Source organism: Bactrocera oleae, chromosome 2 (assembly GCF_042242935.1).
Source record: "Bactrocera oleae isolate idBacOlea1 chromosome 2, idBacOlea1, whole genome shotgun sequence".
NCBI lineage: Eukaryota > Metazoa > Arthropoda > Insecta > Diptera > Tephritidae > Bactrocera > Bactrocera oleae.
Genome location: NC_091536.1, coordinates 2,964,314 through 2,989,312, shown reverse-complemented (window position 1 = coordinate 2,989,312; position 24,999 = coordinate 2,964,314). Strand labels below are relative to the sequence as shown.

The 24,999-nt window shown below is 36.0% G+C and overlaps 1 protein-coding gene across 2 annotated transcripts in view; it reads left to right on the top strand.

Moving 5' to 3' along the window:
- Nucleotides 1-21,356, top strand: part of rn (rotund) — a 134,943-nt gene extending 113,587 nt beyond the window's left edge. For both annotated transcript variants that reach the window (XM_036373657.2, XM_036373656.2), the window contains exons 6-7: nucleotides 18,863-19,943; nucleotides 20,803-21,356. In XM_036373657.2, coding sequence (XP_036229550.2) covers nucleotides 18,863-19,943; nucleotides 20,803-21,119 — 1,398 coding nt within the window. In that variant the 3' untranslated portion in view covers nucleotides 21,120-21,356. The remainder of the gene's footprint in view (nucleotides 1-18,862; nucleotides 19,944-20,802) is intronic.
- The last annotated feature ends 3,643 nt before the right edge of the window (nucleotides 21,357-24,999 follow it).

Sequence of the window (24,999 nt, the reverse complement as noted above, 5' to 3'; positions counted from 1 at the left end):
CGAGCGGTAGTGCAACAGACGAGCGCGCCACTGCTGCGCTTTGTTGATGTTAGATTCTTCTTATTTTCTGTATTAGTGCATAAATGTGTAGTTGTGGTGTGGCATTCGCTGAGCTGGAGTGGTGTTTGGCATTGCTAGACAACAGGAGATTTGGCTTTGACATGATGCCGGCCTAAATTTTTTTTTATGGTTTTTGAATAACTTGACACAACCGCACACGCGCACACACACACAAAGGTACCTGCATACAATACCTTGGGGTTGTTCTCGCTTTGAATACTATGCTTACTGTGTTGTTGGTTTTATTCAGCAAATTTTGTAGCTCGAGCAGTTGGTGGGTGTCGAGCCATTCGGCTAGCGGGTTTACTGCGTTGGTGCGGCAAGAGGCGGATGCGTCTGTGCTCTGAGTGTGGATGAAGCGGTAGAAAATATTTAAAAATGCGCTTTTGAATTTTTTCTCAGTGAAATCGGAGAAAAATGTAAGCGACGAAGGAGTTTAGTGGGTGGGTCGAGAAATGCCGTTGGCTAGGTATTTCAAAAGAGTAAGGTAGTGAATGTAAAAGGAGTAGAACGAATTGAAAAATTACGGAAAAGGCAGTAAAGGTTTGTTGTAGTACCAAGCAGCGCTCCAATGTAGATAATAACATTGTGGAAGGTGATGATGAAGTTGACGAAGGATGTGTTTTTGATGAAGGATACTTTTGAGAGCTGTGGTAGAAAAACTGGCGAATATGTCTAAATGTATTTGGAAAAATCTTAGCAAAAACTTATGTCGTATAACTGCTGCAAGGTGCGACAATAACAACGGCAGCGCGAGTAATGCTAGCTCGTTGAAGTCGTGAACTTTAGGATTGTGTGCGAGCGTTTATTTTCGAAAGGGTTGGAAATTTATTTACACAAGTATATTTACATTTCTGTTTATTTGTTTCCTAAATTATACCTGTTGGTGGTTTAAGTTAAAGCGGTGAATTGGATGCGTAATTTTCATTCGTGAGTTTCTAATCTTTGAGTGGAATTCGAACTTCTGGCTAGAGCTTCAAAAATAAATTTATTGATTTAATCATTTTCAGCCCTGCATTTATTTAGTAAGATTAAGGTTGCATTAAAAAATAAACTAGTTCCAAATTTTTTCAATTTTTATCGATAATATTACTGTATCGATTAAAATTCATATGAGAATACTAGTGAGATATATTTCAAAATATTTGCCCCAATTTGCAACAACTGATGAGCAATAGAATAAAATAGAAAATAAGGACTAAACCAAACTCTAAAAATAACTATATAAATAAACGATAAACAATAAACGAGAATATCTTTTTTTATAAAGCATATATTTTAAAAATATGTACATATACTAAAAGGCATATCAATACGCAAGCCAAACTAGGAAATAAATTCGTCAAATTAAAGAAATTTATTTCATAACAACGAATTATATAAAACTCTTAGCGTGAACATTTTAGTCCCTTGACTTATATTTTTCAATTTTAATATTCTGTATATTATCCACGAGACTTTTTATTGCTATAATCCTTTTAACTAGATTTTCCAAAATATTTAGACTGATATTTTGCCATGCTATAAGAGTTTGCTCCCATAGTTCGTTGGTGGTCTGCGAACTTCGACTACTAAAAAAAATTTTCGTTTTAAAAAATTTCGTTATAGGTATAAATATGCTCTATAGGGTGGAAGTCCGAGTATTGTGTAGGTCAACAGTCAACATCCCGACGCCATGAGTAAGCCTCCACCAAATTTCGTTGTTTGACATACTCGTAGGCTGTGATTCTGCACATCAATTTTCTTATCAATCCACGTTCATATGCGGAGAATTTTAACTTCATCGGACCAAGTGGCTTTTATCCAGTCGTCAACGGTAAAATGTTCATAATTTTTAGTGAATTTTGAATGGGCCTTACGATGTTTTCATGGTTTTTTTATTACCCTTCTGACTTACAGATCATTGGTTTTGCGAAACTTCGTATCTTCTTGTGACTGACATCAACTTCTTGGTCCTTCTTAATAACTTTATTAGTTTCCGCCTTAGCGCCTGGCTATTCTTGCTATCGTCGAAGATACATTTTTCGCAAGGTTTTTGCTTTTTACTTCTAGAAACTGATCTTGGTGTTTCTTAATCTCAAATTTTCAAATATGTAAGCGAAATAGAATCATAAGTAGTGGCTACAAGTAGCTTCCAAGTAAGTCCAACTACCCTAAACCTATATATTACTAAATATCCACTTACCTAAGATAGTCTTTCAACTATCCACACTACTACGAACTAGTGTTGCCGTCCGCACCAGCGCTTGCCAATGCTTTTGCTTTTTCGATTTCTTCACATAGAAGCAATAGAACACATAGAGTAATAAGAACAGTATCGGATAATGTTTACTCAGTTTGCGACTAGGAGTCTATTGAGTGTCTCAAGTAAAAAAGTCCGTATATATGCGAACTAGACCTTCAGTTTTTGAGACATTAATTTGAACATTTGCTCCCGTCCTATACTTCCCAAGAAACTGCTCATTTGTCTTAACGTTCGATATCGGATCATTATAGCATACAGCGGTCATTCAATCTGAATGATCGGAATCAAGTGTTTGTATAGAAAAATTTTTTATTAGACGAGATATCTTTACGAAAGTTGGCATGGGTTATCGTCCCGTATAAGTCAACGGAGTAATCACCGAAGTAATGTCTGGGCAATGCATATATTTGGGATTAAAATTTATTTACTTCAAATCTTGAATCAATATACCTGACCTCACTTAAACTACAAGTGAGGTTATAACAAGAAAAAGACAGGCATCAATAGCACCTGCCCGAGTCAAAGCAGGTTATGTGGACTGCCAATATGGAGACGCAGAGACGCAGAGAGTAACGTAGGCGAATAGAAAAACAAATGAAATAAAGCAAAATAATAAATATATGAACCGATTTTCGCATTATTCGTAATATTTCAAGTAATTCTTCGAGTTTGACTGCTTACTAATTTCCGTATACGTATATGGTACATAATATACATAGGCGTACTTCGGAAAATAAAGAAACTGCCCAAACAAACGTGTAAATCAATTAATTGAGTCCTTGGAGATGCTACGGCATTATGCTAAATGTTATGTTATGCTTAATTGCATTACAATAATCACCATTTCTTTAATGCTTAGACGCCGTGCTGAAAAACTGACAAATTCGATGTTAAGAAGATCTTTCTTCTGACTAATCTACAAGAATGCGCGTACAATGAAAGATAAGTGATGAAATGCGGTGCATAGAAGAATAATGAAGAAGCACACGCTCGTAGTGATAATGGCATTGAGCTGAAAGTATGACATTAGAATAACGGTAATGACCGCTACATTGACGGCGCTGGCAACTGCTAATGAAGCTGCGACAACAAAAGTGCTCATTCCGCCTGTTAGCAGCAACATTTACACTTATGCGTTATAGTTGATGAATTATTGTTGTTGTTGCTACTTGTTGTTTTTATTGCAATACATTTGTTGGTATTGTCTTTTCATTGCTGCCACCATTGTGTTGCTGTCGAATCGTTTTTGTCCGCTTCATAAGCGCTTTCAACAAAAAACTCCGAACTACGCCTGCTTGTTTGTAGGGATGTAAGTACGTTGGCTGGCGCGCCAGCAACACCACCACGTCCATTACTATTAGAGTGGCCAACATCAACGGCCTTCATCAATAACACAACCGTATGCGCCGCTAGCACAACCACCCAAACAACCGTGCGCCAGCTGTGCTGCGCCCACCGCCCCACCATCTACACAGCTCACACCAAACAACAACCCTAAGCAAGCAACATCATCATCAGCTGCGGCCGGCTGCGGCAGCAACTGCGACGCTAACTGCGCCTCAGTCTGCCTAACTGTGTTTTTTACATTTCTTTCCTTCCGTTTTTATTTTTATTTCGTCCTTTTTGAATTTTTATATTTACTTTTTTCGCCTTTCATGTCGCCTGTGTGCGTGCACAGCGCTGCCGCCATTATTGCCGTTGCCGTTGCTGTTGCTGTTGCTGCTGCTCTTTGGCATTTTTTCGTATTTTGTGGCACTCTTAGCTTTGGCGCTGCATCAATGGCAGAGTGTGCGCGCGGGGGTGTAATTATCTGTTTGGGTGTGTGTGTGTGTGTGTGTGTCGGCCTGTGTTAGTGTGCACTGCTCTTCCTGTCTGCCCAACGTGCACATCTTTATGTGTGTGTCGGGCCCCCCAAAAAATATATTGTTTCAGATTTTTTCATCATCGCTTTAGTTGGGTTTTTACATTGGTGACGGATCGTGCTCTCGTATGCTGTGTGACGCTTCGAAGCGCGCCGCACTTTCGCATTTGTACAACGCTTCGAATACGCAACTCGCACTATATTGACGATGACAACAATAACAATTGCAATAACAAGAAATAAATTATTTTAAAAAATTATCACTAAGCGCCACTAAAATACAGCGCATAAAAATTACGCGCCGCCTATTGCCGCCCGGTTCTTCACACAGCTGGCCGCGTAATAATATCACCGGTGCGTTAACGTTTCATTGCTGTGCAGCAGTAGTGGTTGCAATTACTTGCAAGTTGCGTGTAACAAATCATACGCAGCGCACGTCCAGCACGCATCTACAAGATTTTAGAGCGCGCGTGTTTAGTAACAACAGGCCACTGCCAGCAGCTGGCGCCTGGCAAAGTCACAACATAACTGTTCGCGACATTCGCAGGAGCGCGTCGTTGTTGTCGGTTGCGCGCGCGTTTCGCTGCAGCAGCAATTGCCGCTCTTACACCGCGTGTCTCCTAAGACAGCAAACGCGCCAAAAAATAAGAAGAAAATTAAATAATAATAAATTGTGTACTAAAATAAATTGGTAACAACATTTTTTATAAAAGCCGGTGTTGTTGTTATTTTCTTCCGCTTCGTGCAAGTGGTGGTTTCGTTTGAAAAAATTGTTGAACTGTGCCGGAAGTGCTCCGAAAGCGCTTCTTCACTTCGGTTGAAGAAGAAATCATTCAGTGTTGTTGTTGCACCAGTTGTTTGCTCTTTCGCTGTGCTGATTTCTTGCCGCGGAAAGAAAGCGGAAAAACGTGAGAGTGCCGCCAAATAGTGACCTTCAACCTGCGTCGCGCCTCTTGCGCCACAACACACACTTCTCACACAAACGAATGCTCACAAATTTTAATATTTGCTTCCGCATATCTATGGATATTTGTTATTGTTGTAAAAAATTTGAAGAAAATTTGTGTATATTTGTATATGTTTGGAAGTATATGCACCTTGACTACCTAACTTGCTCCAAGCTTGCGATGCGGCAAGTAAATTTTCTTTGCTTGAACGATGTATGTCTGTGTGTGTGCATTTCTTTGCAGCCATTTTTCGCAAGTATCCTACAAGTGTTTCTTTGCGATTTGCCTGATAATCGGTGACGAGGTGGTTTTGTTTGTTTGAGTGTGTGTGCCCACAATGGTCGGTTTAGATTTTCTCAAGTCGTAAGTTTGTTTGTGTTTGCGTCAACAGTTGGAAGAGAACTATTCAGTTTCGGATTATTTTGAATTATTGTCTAAGTAGAAGAAGTAAGGAATCGCACTTAAGCTGAAAGACAGAAATAATTTTTCTTCAAGTAATAAGTTTTATTAAGACACTTACTTTATAATCAGTGGCTTTTTCGAATTTGAAAAAAATTTCAGAGATGAACTCTTTCAATAATGAAGCATATTTAGCTTCTTCAAACCAATTTACAGTATTAAAAAATATATTCCTAAACTTTTCGCTTCGAGATATCATCTTATATTGCCATTGGAAAATTAACAAACTGATTTTTCTTATCTAGGTTTCTTAACGGTTCCAAAATTCCGAAGACTTTTTATAAACATACCACTAGACCCGAACTGATCCATTTAAACTGCGCGCGCAAATCGAGTCGATGAAAATTCTTTTCCTAGATTTGTACAACCTTTTTATGTTTATGTGAAGCTTAATCCCCATATGTCAATTAATGTATGTTTGGAAACTGTCTGCCGATTTGTACCACGAAAAAAAAGAACAACGAGTTTAACTGAAATTTTGTGTTTCCAACGATATTACGGTTACGAAATCGTTTAAAATGTAGCAGAAGTGTTTTGGGCAGTCCACTTTATCACGAACACAAGTACCCAAAGCATTCAGTGAAACTCGAAAAGTCAACGAAAACCCCATACGAGTCGTCCTTCCACGTCTGTTAATGACGATAACATCTAAAAAGTTAAAGAAACAGCGGTTGACAATCGTCGTGTTAGCATCGGAATCTCTCTGAGAGCACAAGATCGCAACATTTCTATTGGATCGAATCAAAACAAATTTCCTTTGACCCATGTTTTCAACGAAATTATGTTATTAAAAACAAAATTAAAAACTATTTTAACATATTTCTATATAGAATGATCAATCCAACGTATTTTTCTAGATCTCTACTATTTTTGTTTGCTGCAACTATGAAATGAAATTTAATTCTGAAAACACTAAATGAATGCAGTGAAATAATAAAATAGTAAAACCTTTCATGCAAACAGCATAAGTGTACATATTTACATGAAATGTCTTTACTTAAAACCTCTTATCGCACTTTCTCGAAAATATCGTTTGGCATCAATTCAACAGATTGGTCGATGATTTCTACACTCCCTAAATATGTACTTAGTACATGGCAATATAACCACTATATAATATATTTAGCAACTTCCTCAGTTGTCACCATTGTGATAACGAAAGCTGACGTTTTCAATAATTTTTTATTTTCTTTCGCAACAAGCAAAATATTTCTCAATTAATTGGCAAACTTCATGCAAAGCAAACACAAACCTCGTTTTTTTCTTCTGATTATAAAAAGCTTGTTTAAAAAAACCAACTCACATGTCATATTTCGACGTTATCCTCATTAATGCTGAGAAATTTGCTAACAACTAAAAGTTTGCCTAAAATGCCCTCGGACTCAGGTGAGTGTTCTTTTACCACTCGATTACAAAAAATAATCCTGCATCCTAGATTAATATGTTCTATAAATGTCTTACTTCTAGAGAAAACTAAGTGAATGTCAAGGTAGGTCGGAATATATGTATGCAATTAAAAAGGAGCTTGTACCGAACCCTGCAAAACAGCAGGAAATATAATACATAAATGCAGAACACTCTCTGAATAGTTTTCCAATTATGAACTCTTAATTGATGTCTTATGCTTCAGCAGATTTCAAAGGCCACACAAGGAGCAATAAATGTTGTACCCCGATGTTGAACCTATAAAACTTCTTCTCATTAAAAAAAAGTTGTTGAACACTCTATAAGTTTTAGTCTTGTAATGAATAGAAAAAATATTTTCTAAGTTCTTATTATTTTGTTTAGTTTGACTTTTTTGACAGTTGGGTACATAGCTTGGGAGACTGCCCGATTAATTCTCACAGAGCTTACATAAATATCTTATACTCGCTACATATGTCGATATATTCTTTTTTTTACTTTTTTTTAAAAGGGGCTGCATTACAAAAAAACTTAAAAAAAGACCTTCAGAATATCTTCAATTCGATGTATACCATTTTGTATATTTTTTTAGTGATTAGTTCGAAAACAGAAATTTTCGGATCCTTTGGGATTATGAAGCAAAGTATAGTAAAAATCACTTCCCACTGGAAGAACTGTGGTCCAGTGGCCGAGTGTGTTAACCGCAGAATTACTACTCGATGTATTATGGACGTAAATCTCCGCTAAAGCGATAAATCGCTATGAAACATTACACTGCATATCAAAATCCAAAATCAATTCATTGTTCGAAAGTTTGATGAGTTAATAAAATTTTTTTATTGCGTTTTGTTTTATGTGAATTCTTTTATTCCCAAATATTTTTTCCACCGTCTCCAAATGTTTCAACCTTCCGACGAATACAGGTCAATTCCTTCATGGTTTGGAGAAGCGCATGGCGCCACCAATGATCACATGGATAATGTGTCAGTTGCAGCGTCTGTCGTATGACAAATCTGTTAACAAGCTGGAACACCCAAAGAGTATCCCAGAGCTTTTGTAGACAACAACAACTTACAAACAAAAATAGCAGCTCAGGTCGAGGCATACGCATTGAAAGCAGTCCAGGAAAATATGTTAGCGTCGGTAATTTGATAGGCTGTGAAGAATGCCGAAGTACCGTTTTCTACTACAGTTAACCAATTCTTCTTTGCGCTTCTTTTGTGCTTGTTTTCGGTATAATAGCAACAGCTGTTGTGCAAAAATATTATAACAGAGTATCGAGTGAAAGTGTGAGTATACACTGGAATGAATCAGAACTAGCGTAAAAGTATGATAGCCAACGTCTGCAACAGGTGTGGTGTGTGTGAAGCAAAGCTAAGATTGCAGGTGTGATCATGAGTAAGTTGGAAGGATAAGCGACAGCTATGCGTGCGTCGCTGGCATGACCAAATGGCAAGGATGCCTTCACTCGGCAGATCAGTAATCCAAAGGCGCGCGTAAAGCAAACAACGTTTTTGCTCAAGTGTCGGATGATCGAGCCAGAAATAACAACATTAGTGATTTGCTTAAAATTAACTATTTTACTAGTGAATTGTAAAAAAAATAAACGATGGGCCGTGAATCATTATAATAAACTGAGTTTTTCGTTAAGCTTTTGGTGTCCCAGTTAATTTTGTTTTTGCTTGATTTTTAAGTAAAGAAAATATTTTGCGAGGTACAAGCATAGACTAAAATTATACTTGTATTTTCTGATAAGAACCTAACGTTAAAAAAAAACTGTTTGTGGTTTTGAAGTGAATACGGGTAATACGGTTATATTAATAGTTTATTTAACAAAGCTAACTGCTTTTCCAAAGATTGGTCAAGCTTTTATTACTTAGAGTGGAAGCGTCTGATTTATGTATCACAGGAGGAAAAAGGTGGTAATGAGCTTATAATTGAGCTATTTAATTAACAGGACCCGGTTAATCAGAGCCATGGCCGAATGATTTTTTTTCTACGTTGGTATTGCAGATGGGCAAAAGCTATAACTGAACCACAAATTTAGCTTTAAAACTTAAATTTGGTATAAAGGATCACAGTAGACAGCAGCAGCGGATTTCTAGATTTGCGGCTGAGGGCTAATCAACCTGAACAAATGATTGCTGTTGACCATAGAGCCATACAAAGTATTATATCCCAGTTTGGAGATACGTGTTCTAAATTATGTTCTCGCTTGCTCTTTAATGGTTTTATCAAAATTCTTTTAGAAGAAGATGGCTGTGAAAGTGTACGCCTGAACTATAAAAAATTCTATCGCTTCTTACAGCGTTACAGACTTTTCGGTACAATCATCCTTCATTGATTGCAAAGTCTAGATACACTACAACACTACACTTTCACATGCCTCCTCTCTAGCTGACAAACGTGTAAAATTTACCCTTTTAATGCTTTGTATGGAGTTTACTAAAAAATAGCGTAGTTTTCTTAGAGCAACGTGGAAAAGCGACAAGCTTATGTAGACGATTCGCGGCCTTATCATGTGACTATCCACGACAGTCTCTAATATTATGCCCAGTGTCTTCAGATCTGAAGTAATGGTAAAAAAAAAACATTTCTTCAGCTTTATGTCCCGGTCAAGGCACAAATTTGAGAAGTCATTCACATTGTTCACCTGACTCCAAAATCTATATCCGGTGTTGAGTCGATGGTTAGGAAAAATGATTTTTATCTCGACTCAAACTTGTTTTAGGACTTATCACCCATTTCGCGAATGCACTCATCTCTTATGGTCTTGATGATCAGATTGTTTAATATAACGAGCTAGAAAAGGATCGAATTCCGTTAATAGCTCTAAAATCATACAATAATTTCCATTATGTAGATCTCCAAACTTTTAATTTTTTTCCTCTAAATGAAAAACTCTTGAACAGAATCGACGGCAAAAACACCCATCAAAACATTTCTCGTGTAAGTAAATCTTTTATTACTCCATTTTCTCCTTCATTGTCCATCCTTTTCAAGATTGAGCTTGAAACTTCTCGGCAGTCTTACCTTCGCTCTTGTCGATTTGTAAGGTCTTATGATCTTTTATATAGGAGTTGTATATAACACAACGGACCGGCGTTCTGATCTATCTAAGTGAGATCCCTGTTAGGATCGACCTCATAACCTAATTCCTTTATTAATCTAAGCCCGCAGTATATTACTGAGCTGGTTATAAATCTTATTTCTATCTCTCCATAGGTCAAACATCGTCAACGATATACAGATATTTTACTTTTACAGTGGACTAGTCATTTTCTGTCTTTCACTTCATTATTTATCATTTTCCTTTGATGAATATTAACTGGTAGAAAACGGCATGAGCAGCATATATTCTTCCACTTTTAAAGATACCACAGGATTTGTTTTAATTGTACCTTGCGATAATCTCCCACGATAATCTTCCCATTGCGCTTGATCTGTGTTTAGATTTGTAGTTAATTGTATTCCGACTTTACTTGTACTTGACGTATGATTCTGATGTCAAAGTTATGGATGATTACTCCTCGGTCTCTCTGTCAAAAACACAAATATCGGATTTTTCAAAATCAGACTGTTTAACAAACAGCGGTTCTTTTGAGATAATAAAGTATGCATATAATATATAAGTGTTAAACACTCTAACTGAATGATACATACGACTAATTCTAATTAGAAAACTGTCTAACTTCATATTTTGTAAAGCGAATTTTTTGTGTCAAGTCGTTGAAGTATTTAGCATTTATATAGAACTACATCCCACTTTTGTTGACTATTTAAATTTCTCAAATTTTTATACTTTTACAACATGTTGCTACAGAGTATAATACAATAGTTTTGTTCACCTAACAGTTGTTTGTATCACCTAAAACTAATCGAATTAGATATAGGGTTATACATATATAAATGATGAGGATGAAGAGACAAGTTGAAATCCGGGTGACTGTCTGCCCGTCCGTCCGCCTGCCCGTGCAAGCTGTAACTTGAGTAAAAATTAAAATATCTTAAGGAAACTTTGTACACGTGTTCCTTGGCGAAAAAGTAACAACAAGTTAATAGATAGGCGTAATCGGAGCACTGGCACGCCTACCATACGCCATTAATCGAAAACATATAAAATGCCATAACTACGAATTAAATTAAGAAATAAAACTGTGATTTAGTACAGGGGATTGCATTAGGCATGTGCACCTGTGGGCTAAATGGATAGCCCACACATATCTGATTCTTTCAATAATATAGTACTCGAAGACCCTATGAAATACATACATAAATGATCAACATATATAAATGATCAACATGATGAGCTGTTGTGATCGAACCACTATAACATATTGTTGGACGATTCGAACCAAGTGATTGTATGGAAAACTTTTTTTATTTGACGAGATATCTTCAAGCAATATGGCATGGGCTTGGCATTTTAATCCAAGACAACGGTGAAATCTCCAAAGAAATTGTTCAGATCGGCGCCCTATAACATATAGTTACTATAAAAACTGACCGGTCAAAATAAAGTTCTTTAAGGAATCTTTGACATTTGTGAAGGGTATTATAGCGTCGATGCAATCGAAGTTAGCGTTTCTTCTTGTTTCTTTAATCAAGAATAGGCGAGTTTCACTACAGGGCATATACTTACTGACACTTTTGTATGTATCTAATAAAATACTTTGTATGTATGTGTATAAGATAATAAAAGTAATTAATTAATACAGCACACCAAATTAAACAAAGGAAAAATAATAATTATAATTAAAGTAAAAAAGCAAATGAAATTCGGACTTATGTAAGGAAGCAACATTAAAAATATTTGCTATGCAGAAAATAATAATGAAAAATTTTAAAAAATACGTTTAATTATACATAATACCTATAAAAGCGTATATTTGTTGGTACATACATAGATGCTGTCAAACTCTAACACAATCATCATTATTATACAGACTTACAGCCATACAGACTTTCATCTAATGCCGTGGTCAAAATAATGGAAGCAACCGCATTATTTAAAACCAAACCAAAATTTTAATATCAAATAAAATAAAATAAATACTATTTGAAACCAAAGATCTTAAGCGTATAATCTCGAGCATAGATCTCTTAGGCTCCATATGTACATATAAAAGCGTTTTAGGTCCTGTTTTTAGTGTAGTCAATATTCGAAACTGTTGTGTGGGTTTGATTTGAATGCTAGAAGTCCATAAAAATACCATAACTTTTAAATCTTGCTTCTCATCTGAATTTTGCTCAAATCCAGGCAGCTTCGAAATGCACAATAAAGTTTGCACGGGTGAAAAGCATTTTTGTACATACATAAGTATATAATAGAACAGAGTTCATAAGTTATACTCGTCGATATTGAATCAACATTGTTAAACAAAATCCAACAAATGTTTTGGCAGTCTTCAATATTTCCTATAATAGAGTTAGTCTATAATATCTCTTAACCTTTGTGTATATAAATATGTATATAAGCCATGTTGTTGTTTGCCAAATGGAAAGTAGCCCAAAATTGCTACTGCTATAGGAAAATGATACCAAATACACCAACAAATTTACCTAAAAGTAGTTTTGAGTCAGTACAGTTGGAATCATGTCGAAACCTAATCATTCGCTTAACCTCAACGCCATAAATAAGCTATGTAATGAAAAGTGTTCTGCTCCGGAACGCCTTCAAATTTTTTCGGTTTTTTTTTTGTTGGCCACTGCTATTATTTCGACCGCGACTGTATATGCATAATCAAACTTACTTAGCTACATAACATATATACGTTTGTTTCTTTCTATGTATGGAGTTATATTATTGAAAAAAAACTATAAAACGGCTAGTATTTATAAAAATATTTTCAAAATTCCATGAACGATGAAGTATAGTGTTTGCAAAGCAACATTTTATTTAGAGTGCACAGTGAGCCTTTTGTGTGAATTTTTTAAAAGCACATTCGGGTCGTCATTACTTAATAACAGATCTAGTAAATATTGCTACAGCAGAGATCCATATTCCTATCATATTAATATTGATTTATATGTATTTCATTTTCACGTCCCCTGACTTTTCAAGACAAAAATTTGCTTGTGTTTCTTAAAAATGGAATCTAAAATAACTGGGTTTTAACGGAACCTAAGAATAAAAGCTCAGAAATCTATACGCCATTTTTATGAAAAGTAAATTTTGAAATTTTGAAAATTTGCTTTGACTTTTTCTACTTAAAAAATGTTTCAGGTTAAAGGACTTTTGACCTCGGTTGCACGAAATACATAGTATTTACAAGTCCTTACACATAAATATCTGGTAAATAATTTTGATAAAATTTGAAACATTTAATAATGTTTTGGTACAATACACAAATTTGTGATCAAAACTATATAAGTTTAATCAATATGAATTTAATAGTGACTAGATTTTTGTCTTGCGTTTCCCTAATTCTATTGTAGTCTAGTAGTTTCATATTCTAAAAACATTCGCCGACGTATGTAACATACTATGTGTGAAAAATTTGGAATCGGTTAATTGTAGGTTTGTGCAATGCTCTACACCGATATGACACCGCAAGTCACATCATCACACATGTTTTGTCGTCAGTGCTGAGGCGGCTTTTCACTCTGTATACTGATATACATAGGAATATGTTAAAGTTTAGCAGCTTTATTAAAAAAATAATAATCTAAAGTAATGCATTCCCCGAATCTCAGCTGTCTCGGAATTTAGATTAGCCTTTTCCGGCATACTTTGTCAACGGAAATGGTGAAATTCCAATATAATCTTGTTTCTGGGTTCAAATAAAGCTGTGCAAATGATTTGAAGGCACATCTGAAGGATCGTTAGTTATAAGTCGACTGGCTACAGTGAACACTGCGAAATAGGAACTTTGTGGTGGTATTTATGATGTCCCTATCCGCCAAGGCAGCGCAAAGTAATTTTTGCAACCCCTTTATATGTCTTTTATTAGTAAGAGAGATAAAGAGAAAGGGAGCGAAAGTGAGAAAGAGAGAATATAATGTAATTGGTAATGCTAATACAATAGATATTAAATTCATGTTGTATTGTATTATCTCTTTAATATTAAGTTCATGTTTCATAATCTGCTTAATATTAGTGATATTTTAAGTCAATTTATTTAATACTGAATGTTTGATTTTACGTTAACTGTGGACACCTTGGCTTTTATTTAGGATTCCTGATCAGTTTTATAGACACGTGTATGTTACTGTTGTGAAATAATCAATTTACTAACAAAGTTAGAGGAAATAATACAAATTTTTTTTTGTCTTGCTTAGAATATGTTTTAGAGAGTGACGCGACGACAGCAACCTCAGCAACTGAGTTTATTGGCATGTCACGTGTATTTTGGCGGTGCTTTCATACACATAATATTTAACATACATATTGTACATACATATATGCTGACTGTGTGTTCCACATAAACGATGTGTGAGTGTGTGCGCTTTTGTTTAGAATCACTTTTATTTAGAATTTATTGTACAATCTCACCACGTGCGTCAAATTCAATAAATTGTGTTACACATAAACGCTCACTACACCAGCTAACAGCAGCCCCACAAGGCTATACATACATACATATGCAAAAATGCGGCAGTGACTGGGTTGTGTGTTCGATTAGAAATTAGAGGCGCGAAAAAGCAAGTGCCGGCAAATAAAATGTGCAAATTTTATAGAGTTGAGCGTTTTTGTACACACTTGCATACATATGTACATACATATCATGCTAAATATTTCCGCGTAAAAACCCATATACATATTTATATATATGTATATTAATACATACATATGTGTGGTATGTGTGTTCATCATATATACATTTTTTCTAATCGCAATCTCTACTCAAAACGCGGTCGGCCCCAACACAATAACAAAACACCGCCGGTAAGCCAACATATCAAACACTCGAGCATAGGCACTAGCGTTTGAGTGTTTGTGTGTTGGTGCACTTGTGTTCATTCATTCATTCTGAATTCATAGCGTCGGATTTGAATATTTCTAAACCTATTTTTTCGTATCAACAATTTCGCTGTCGGCTTTTTGTATTACCTTAGTACTTTTTGCGAATCTGCGCAAATATTCGCGACAGTTTGTGTTTGCATTTATTTGTTGATTCTCTTTGCTATGTGTTTTTATGGTAGATTTAGCGTTTTGATCTTCTTTTGACTTAGTTTTGTTTAGAAATATGGCAGCTGGTAGTACAGGTACTTTTTTTTGCTTTTGCTTGTCGAATATTCATAAATATGTATGTTCTCATGTATTTTTTTAACGTCTAGCGTAACACTGACCTTGACAACTGAATTTAGAAATGGTAAAAAGGCAAAACAATTTAGTTATGGGCTAGTTTACATATCCATCAATGAATATTTTTATTTTTTATTAAACGTACATACTTATTTTGCGCTCAAAAAAAAGCAGTTGGAACAAGTAAGAAAGTTCTATGTTCGAATGTAACCGAACATTTTATACTCTCGCAACTTGCAAGGATCAAAGCCCGGGAAATTACTTCAGGTGTTGGCAAAATTTTATATTAAAGGAAGTATTGATCCGATTCAACCTATTTTTGACACATAGACATACTATTATCGAGAGTTTTATTTATTTATTTTATTATATGAAGTCCAATTATATATCTTACACATTAACCGATATTTTCAGTAAAAAGTCAATTATAGGCACTGGGGTGCACATATTCAGTACCTAGAGGCTTGAACAGTTTTGATTCGATTTACACAATTTTTGGTCACAAGGTGGCATACTTTAAACGCGTTATTCACGCAAAGTTTTACCCCGATACAGAAATTGTTGCTTGATTTGAATAGTGGAAAGTGAAAGAATCAGATGGAATTTAAAATGGTATGAGAGCGTGGTTGTAATCTGATTTCGCCCATTTTCGCACTATGACATAGAAACATGAAAAGAACGTTATGCACCGAATTTGGTTGAAATCGGTTGAGCAGATCTCAAGATATGGGTTTTCACCTAAAAGTGGGCGCTGCCACGTCCACTGTGTAATTTTGAACGCGTTTCCTATAAAGTCATCTCATAAAATTTAATGTCTCTGACGTGTTTAATGCTTGATTTATCGCGCTTTTAGTAGTTTTTAACAGTAGCGTTATATGGGGAGAGGGCGGCGTTGTCACCTGGTTTCAACCATTTTCACACTGTCGATAGAGGTTGTAAAAACGCTTGCTCTCAGAGAATTTTTTTATTATAGCTTGAACGGTTTAGGAGATATGCACATTAAACCTATTAGGGGCGGGACCACGCCCACTACAAAAAATAATATAAACTGCAAATGCTCCTATATAACGTGATCATGTGTACCAAATAACAGTCCTGTATCTTATTGTGGAACTTAGTTATGGCAATTTATTTGTTTTTGATGAATGGCGTTTTGTGGGCGTGGGAGTGGTCCGATTACGCCCATATGGTATACCAAACGTCCTACGGTGCTAAGTTTATATTCTCAAGTTTTACTCAAGTTACAGTTTGCACAGACGGACGGACAGACAGTCACCCGGATTTAAACTCGTCTCTTCATCCTGGTCATTCTCCAGGATATGTGATGGGTATTATAGTTTCGGTACGACCAAAACAAACGTTTGTTTTTTGTTTTTCTGTCAAATTCAATTCTATTATTCAACATAGCTGACTAATCGAAGTCAATAAACCGGGTACCATACACCAATGCTTTCGATACCACTTTAAAATAGTACATACACTGCTTTAGGCCTCCATCTCGGCGATTACGTCTTCAATGTCGCTAAATGACTTTGCAAAAAGTATTCCCTTGAAGTCTGAGGATAGCATAAAGTCGCTAGTCCAATAACAACGCATGTCGGTTGACCCGCATTGAACAGTTTTCAAGTCTCCTTGGCTATGAGTCAAATAAACTTTTATATTATAAATAAACGTAGACTTTTGTTATACCAGACGTACCGTATTCTATTCTTGATTAAAATAAATTTTCGTTAAGGTTTTCTTGGAGAAGTCCACAATTACCTCATGAATTATACCGAATATTGAGATCATTGATAATCCGTTAAGTACAAGTATATTGTGTTCGCCTCTAAAGAGGTCTACCATGATGGTGAGGCGTTCTTTGGTTCTGCAAGATATTCAGCGTAGGGAAATGAATGAGATTGACCTGGAATAATTTGTCGATTATTTCGATCGTCATTTTGAAGTTAAATTTTGGATGTTTATAAAAGATTTCCGGTAGGGTGACGGAGACAATTACTCTGACCTCGAGATAAAATATATTTGTAATTACAGTTTCTGCAAAATTGAATTCTTAATTGAAACTCGCGAATTAAGGCCCGATTCATTAAAATAACAAATAAAACAGTGTAAAAAGGTAATAAGAAAGCCAGAGATGGAAGGCCGTCTCATCGAGTACCGCCCAATCGGAGGTGGGCTTGACTACCACCACAACTCGCCGCTAATTGGCGAAATACCACCAGCTGGTGGAGACTATACACATGCCGTCCATCGCTCCATTGATCAATTACGCAACAGTTTGAACGAGCGCGTCGCGCTCGGACCGTTAAGCGTATTTTCGAACTCATCCGCCGATTTGCGTTCATCGGTATTGTCTTACAGTCAGCAGCAGCAACAGCAGCAACAACAACAGCATCATCAGCAGGCCTCGCAACATGGACAGCCACATGCCACGCAGCAGCAGCAACAACAACTGCCTACCCAATACGCGCAGCTTTCGGCTGCTAGTGCCAGCAACGCCAGCGGTAGCGATTTGCTTGCGCAACAGCAACAGAAAGTTAGTACCACCACGGGCGTTGCGCCATCAACCGCTGTGGCGGTTGCCAGCGGCAACAATAACACCAATAATGCCGTTGGTAGCGGGGGTTCGCTTGCTGTTAAGCTCACCGTCGACACAAATGCGATCGTAAGCTCGACGGTACCGAATGGCGCAACAGCAGGCAATAACGGTGGCAGTAGTGGAGGCGGTACCGTCTCTGCAGGCTCCGGCAATGGCAGCGGTGGAGGTGGAGGTGGTGGCGGCGGTCGTGGTCGCAAAGCGCGGATTTATCCGAATCCTAATCAACACATTATTGTGACCAGCAACAGTGTGGACCATCATCACGCTGCAGCAGGTCGCCATCATCATATTGCCAGCGATGGTGTTGGGGGTGGCAGTGTTGGGTCTACAACCAGCTCACCGCGACATATGGATGTCAAAGATGCGAAGGTACTTAAGATTACGATAATCCTTGTTGTTCTCCTAATCTTAACATTTTTCAGTTGAATAGTTGAATTTTATAAAACTAATATGTTCACATTCGGTACAGCCTACAGCAGCAAAATATAAGAACAAATTTTCAAATACAAGTATATACATTTTTTTAATATATTCGTCGTTCGATCAAACTACTACAAATTGTTAAAAATTATAAAAGTAAGCCCTACTACAATATTTTTTTCTGTATATGCCTATATCTTATACCGAGCACTAAAACAGAAAGACCGAGAGTGCTGGATCTCACAGTGAGAATTGGTAAGTCGCCAAAACTAAGCCTTCAAAATGAGGTGTTGTCCACTGTCGATATTCAATAACTTAAGCACGTTCTTTTCAAATTAAAGCACCTTGGGTTTCACTTCCTTAGCCAATTAGTAGAACTATCAGGTACCAAAATAAATCGCCAAATCGCCAAAGCAGAGATGTGGTGGGCACAAGGTGTTTCGTAGATACATTAAGGTTTACTATGTCTGTGATAATGTGTTCAACTGGATTCTAAATTAGAAAGCCGATAAAAAATTATATTAGTTACGAGATTTAGTAAACATATCTAGATAAATTTTTAATTTTCCCTAACAATTCGCAACTAATACGTTTGCTTTCAATCTTTTTCTGTTCTTAGATTTTCAGCTCGAAAGCGGACTTGCAGCTGCACACACAAATTCACATGCGCGAGGCCAAACCGTACAAGTGTACACAGTGCTCCAAAGCGTTCGCAAACTCTTCCTACCTGTCACAACACACACGCATCCACCTAGGAATCAAGCCGTACCGCTGCGAGATTTGCCAGCGCAAATTCACCCAACTATCCCATCTGCAGCAACACATCCGCACCCACACTGGCGACAAGCCATATAAGTGTCGACACCCCGGCTGCCAGAAAGCTTTTTCGCAACTTTCCAATCTGCAGTCGCACTCGCGTTGTCACCAAACGGACAAACCATTCAAATGTAATTCCTGCTACAAGTGTTTCTCGGATGAGCCCTCCTTACTCGATCATATACCCAAGCACAAGGAGTCTAAGCACCTGAAGACACACATTTGCCAGTATTGCGGCAAATCGTACACACAAGAGACATATCTAACGAAGCATATGCAGAAGCATGCAGAACGCACGGACAAGCGACCACCGATTGCCGCTTTGACCGCGAGTGGTAATGTCACCGGCGCTGGCGCGATTTTAGGTGGTAGTGCCAACAGCGCGCCTGGTAGCAATGTGAACGGGGGTAATATGGCAAGTAGCGTTGCGGGCGGCACTAGTGGTGCTGGTGGTGTTGGCGGTGTGGGTGTGAGTAGTTTGCCAAATTCGAATACACATAATCGGCAGACGCTCGGCTTGCCGCCGGTGTCGATAGCACCCACCGAGCATTCATATTGGCCTAAGGTCAGTCCAGATTCCGCCGCTAATATGACAGATGTCATGCACCAACAGCAACAGCAACAACACCAACAGCAGCAGCATCACCATCATCAACAACAGCAGCAACATGGCGGCCAGCAACACCATCATCAGCAGCAACAACAACAGGCACAGCAACAGCCGCCGCAACAGCAACAGCACATGGACTTTTCGAATGTGAATTCAAGTGGTGGAAGTAGCGCTGGTGGCGGGGGCGGAGCCGGTGGATCTGGTGGGCCACCAAACGGACATGGCGAACTGCAAACGCATCACAGAATGAGTGACAATGGTCGGGACGAAATCGGTGAGTACGTTGTTATCGACCTGAAATTGATTAAGTCATTTTAGTAACGTAGATAGTACCAGAAAACGTCTTCTACGTATACTCATATGTTACCTGAAAAAATCAGTTTTATGGGAAAATCAATAATAAAAAAGTACATTTTGTATTGCGAATGGGTGAGACCTAGAGGTCTGGGCTGCCGGTTATGTGTTAACCTTTTTTGACATTTCTCATCGAATAATTCTTCGGTCGTATTCCAGAAACGCTTCCTGCCCGATGAAAAATATACTTATATTTCTTACTTATGCGGCAGCAAAGTATTTCATAGATGATGTTCTACTGAAAACATATGTGGGTTCGTAGCAATCCTATGGCTTTCTTGCATATAATCAAGATATTTCATGGAACATTTTGGGCGTTAGTGAATGAACTGAAGCTTCCAAGCTTCTCTTCTCTACTCATGCCGATCGAAGGCAAATCCTTGGTGTAATTTTTTAACGTCTTCTTTTAATTAAGGGCATGCCATTTTATATTCGCACTTTTTATTGACCTTATAATTAGCTGATGAGTTTGTTTTTATAGCTGAACATTTTCATATTCAGGTTCAGGTTGTAAGTACTATATATTGTACTACAATAAATACCATACCCTGTATGGCGTACATGACGAACTTTCATTAATAATATTTAAGTAGTATTAGATGTGGAATGTAATGAAATATACCACAATATTATTTCCTTACTCCTAAAATCCTGTCATCAAAGAGTAAGCGCCTAAAGCCGTTTAAATACTGCCACATCTAATACTTCGATGTATTTTCTGATGTGAATTAATATTTTCCTCGATCATATTCTTAAATGCTTACACATTTCCTTTTCAGTGTCTACACCATCCACTGTTGGACCGTACGATGCGGCGAGTATCACGAAGACCACAAGCAATTCTGCGTTCACCCCGATCAATTCAATGCCGCCACACTTGAATACACTTAGCCACCATCCCATGGCGCAGCGTCCATATCTGTATGATGCTATCAGCTTCCAGAACAAAAATGTCAATCAAAATAATTCCAATTCATTTCCAAACCAACTGATTTCGCTACACCAAATTAGAAACTATGCGCACCAACCGGCCGGTCTTATGGCGGGCGAACATTTACTCGGTGTTAGTGTGGGACCCGGTAAAGATAAAGGATAGCTATATTTTTAAGTGCGAAAGCACGAACGACTTGGGGGCGATTACTTAGATGTACTTGATGAATATGTAAACTAAGGGCTGCTTTATTTGGTACGAGCATTTTGGTGATGTATTGAAACATGATTATTTTTAAACTAAAATTCCAACCCTCCAATTAAGAAAACCGTCATGTAAAAGTAAAAAATTGTTAAAAAACGTAATGAAAGAAAAGATAATATATACGTCTAGATCAGAAAAGTGATATAGTTAAACGGACTTACAAAAACTGACGAGTGACAGAAAACGTCTCTTTCGATTGCATAACAAAAGATTCTTAAAACAATACCATATATAATATAATATATGGTTTCTACGGTTAGCATTATTTTTTATAATTTAATATAGGTATCCACATATATAGTTTGCTCTCATGATAAAGTATGTTTTTAAACTTTAATTTCCGTTTATAATATTTTTTGAAAGTACATAAACGGGTACAGCCGGTTAAAAACAGAAACATACGAGGCAAAAGTTTATATTTTACATGCCACTATAAAAAAGAATATACACATTTGGATCTGTCACTTATCAATACTCACACAACTTACGAACTGCCTTAATGCTATTATAACTATAACATTAAAGGTCTATTGCAGAATAGATACCGTGTACCATTTCTGAGAATCGAGAAATTAATTAAAAATCTGGAGCTGCCTAAAAAGGGTTGGAGAACCCAAAACTTCTCTCTTGATAAATAAAATTAAGCTACATCGGATGAATGAAAAGCAGTAGATGATGGCATGTGATTCACTATAAGTAATTCTTAATTCACTTAACCCTACTTCTACCTGATCCAATGTATTGGGCAGTTGCTTTCCGAAAAAGGCGACCTCACTGTGCTTTTTAACAAATAAAAACAAAAAAAAATGTTAATTTCGGTTGCACCGAACAATTTCTTCTATGATTACATTATTGCTTTAGGAAATAACTCAAATCATCATGCTGACATATATTTTTTATACGGTCTCCGACGTTTCCCTCTGGGTGTTACAAACTTCGTGGCAAATTTAATACACCGTGTTTAGGGTATAATTAGAAACGATATTATTTTAAATGCACTCAACAATAAAACTATTAAAATTTCTCTCATATACTCTAAGTTATTCATCGCTAGCTGTAACTATTCTCTCCCAACTAATTTCATCTTGACAAGATAGTATACAAAAATTCCATAAGAGAATGTAGTTAACAACATTTTACCCGTTTACCTACCCAACTTACGTGTACATTCGGTTTGATAATGAGCTTAAATGAGGACCGAAAATCTGCATAACCTAACCTTAAATTCCGAACTGGTTCAAAAGTTTCCATATTTTCTAAAATAATTCCTCAACCAATCGAGAGGATGAATAATTCAACCACTGCATTGGTACTTCTGATAACTGGTTATCAGATACAGAGAATTATTGGAATTGTTCCAATAATGTAATAATTAATACAGCCACCAATTTATCGTTAAAAATTGTTTATCAAATTAAGCTACCTATAAGATTTTTATTATATTGACAAAACTTAAGGAACTTGATTTGGTGAATTGTTATTAAAAAAAAGCAATACGATAAATATGAGGGCGGTTCCGACCAGCTGGTTCCAAATGAAAAAATATACTTGTAGATATTTTCCGTAATTATTCTTTTAAATCAAAAATTTGGTGTTTCAATTTACTACAGGCTATTTTTTGTTTTGAATCCTCTTTAACTTAAAATATATAATAATAAATGTTCAGTATAATACGAGTATTTTATTTTTTTGTTTTAAGTCTAAAAAATCGACTATAGAACAAACTAATGAATTGTATTGTTCAAAATGTTTAATTTATTGCTATAAATTTTATAAAATAAATTAATTATTTGTTTTGGTTATCGAGAAAAGCAGTTTAATACGACAGCAAACGTTTGGGACAAAGGTTGCCACTTATTTAAATTTTTCATTCAGTTGAATTGATAATTACAATGGCAGCATTAAACAAAACAAAATCTGGCGCTTCATGGTTTCCACCTACCCAATACCTGAAAAAACTATTTCTTTGCAGAATAGAACGTAAAAAATAGCGCACTATCAACATTGCAACTATGAGAGACACTCTGTACAGTTTTACCTTTTCTTATCAATTTTTATGGGAATTATTGTGTTAATTAAAATTAAAGGTTCGATTACAAAGATTAATCAACACGGGGTTCTCACTGGTTTACAGAATTTTCCAAATGCGTTAATCAGCAACAGAACAAAGTACCATCCTAATGACCATGCATAGGATATTGTAAACTTTCTTCAACTCGGTAGTTTCGCTTCTGCATAATAAAGAATTATTGTAGCGTAAGTTCTACTGTTTTTCATTTACTTTTCATTATTAAAAATTTTGCATAAAAAGACTGAACAAATGAAATTTAATAAAGGATTGAACAATATTAAGAAAAGTATATTTATGCATGAAAGCCCATACGATTTTTACGGCATTGAAACAACTTAACCTTACAAGCAGCTTCATCTGAAAAGAGATTGGACACCAGTAGATCAGCTATCATAAGCAACGCACTGGTGTTAAACAGTTCCACTGGCGCTCGTAAAAAGTCCAGCAACTAAGTAACTAATCCGATTGATTAATTAACTAATCAATATACTAACTCACTATGATTAATTGAGAATTACACAGACAACAGAGCATAAAATCAACACATTTAAAATAGAAAATTTGTGAATTTAACTTATTTAGAGTAGTTTAAGGAAGAAGCAATAGAGCAGTGAAACCGTTACATGTAATTTTACTGATTTTTATATCTGTGTAAATTGATTTAAGCGCATTTATGTAAAAATGTTTAGTAAATAACATAAAAGGACTAAAATACATACAAATATACATGCAAATGTTTAACTGTAATTTATAGTGTAAGTGTAACTGTAAACAATATATTCGTAAACTACTAACTAACAGGAAACGAAAAAGCCGTCACAGTGAGAAAATAGTGTGCAGTAAATATGAAATGGCGTTGCCATGTGCGTACGAGGATCACTTCAACTAAGTTTTAGAAATAAAATAAGAGTAAAAACAAAACGTTTGAATTAAAAAATGTGTAAAAAGAAGAAGATAGATATGCTGAGAAAATTAGAGTTGATGAAAATAATTAAAGCTAATTACAATAACAAACTAAAGCATCCCTAAATACAACTAAGAAACTTTGATTGTAAATCAGCATTTTTAATATGTATTTATATAAGGAGACTAGGGTTGCATAATTTTGCCTCTAACTGTATTATAAGCATTTTAAGCTAGTACCGTTCGTGAGAAGTATGTATGTATATTTGTATTTCGAAAATGTACAATACTAAAAGTTATGTGTTAAATTATTTTTAATTATTGTAAATGCAAACAGGCACTTGCATATACTTAACGCTGGAGTAAAGAAGACACTGAAAAAAGTGTGAATTATTATTTTTGTTTCAGTTAATTCTAAGCACTGCGGATTCACCACTACATATGTATATGTGTATGCATGTATTTACTTGTAAATTTTAGAGCAAGCGCAAACTATGTTAAACGTTAGTAGTTAAAATGTAATGAATTGGAGTAAAGTAATAATCGATTTGATGCAGCACGTACCATTGGGTAGAAATATTTTGGAAAAATATTTAAAATAATAATAGTGCATATTAATAAAAAAAAAAAAAAAGAAATTGCTTCTTAAAGCTGAAAACTATTGCAAAAAATCTAATTGGCAATAAGTGTTTGTAAGTTATTATATGTAAATGTAATTTTAATTATAATTGTACGTGTAATTATCGAAATAAAGTTAATTAAATTAATGTCCTAAATCATAAAACAAAAAATAAAGAAAATCGTAAT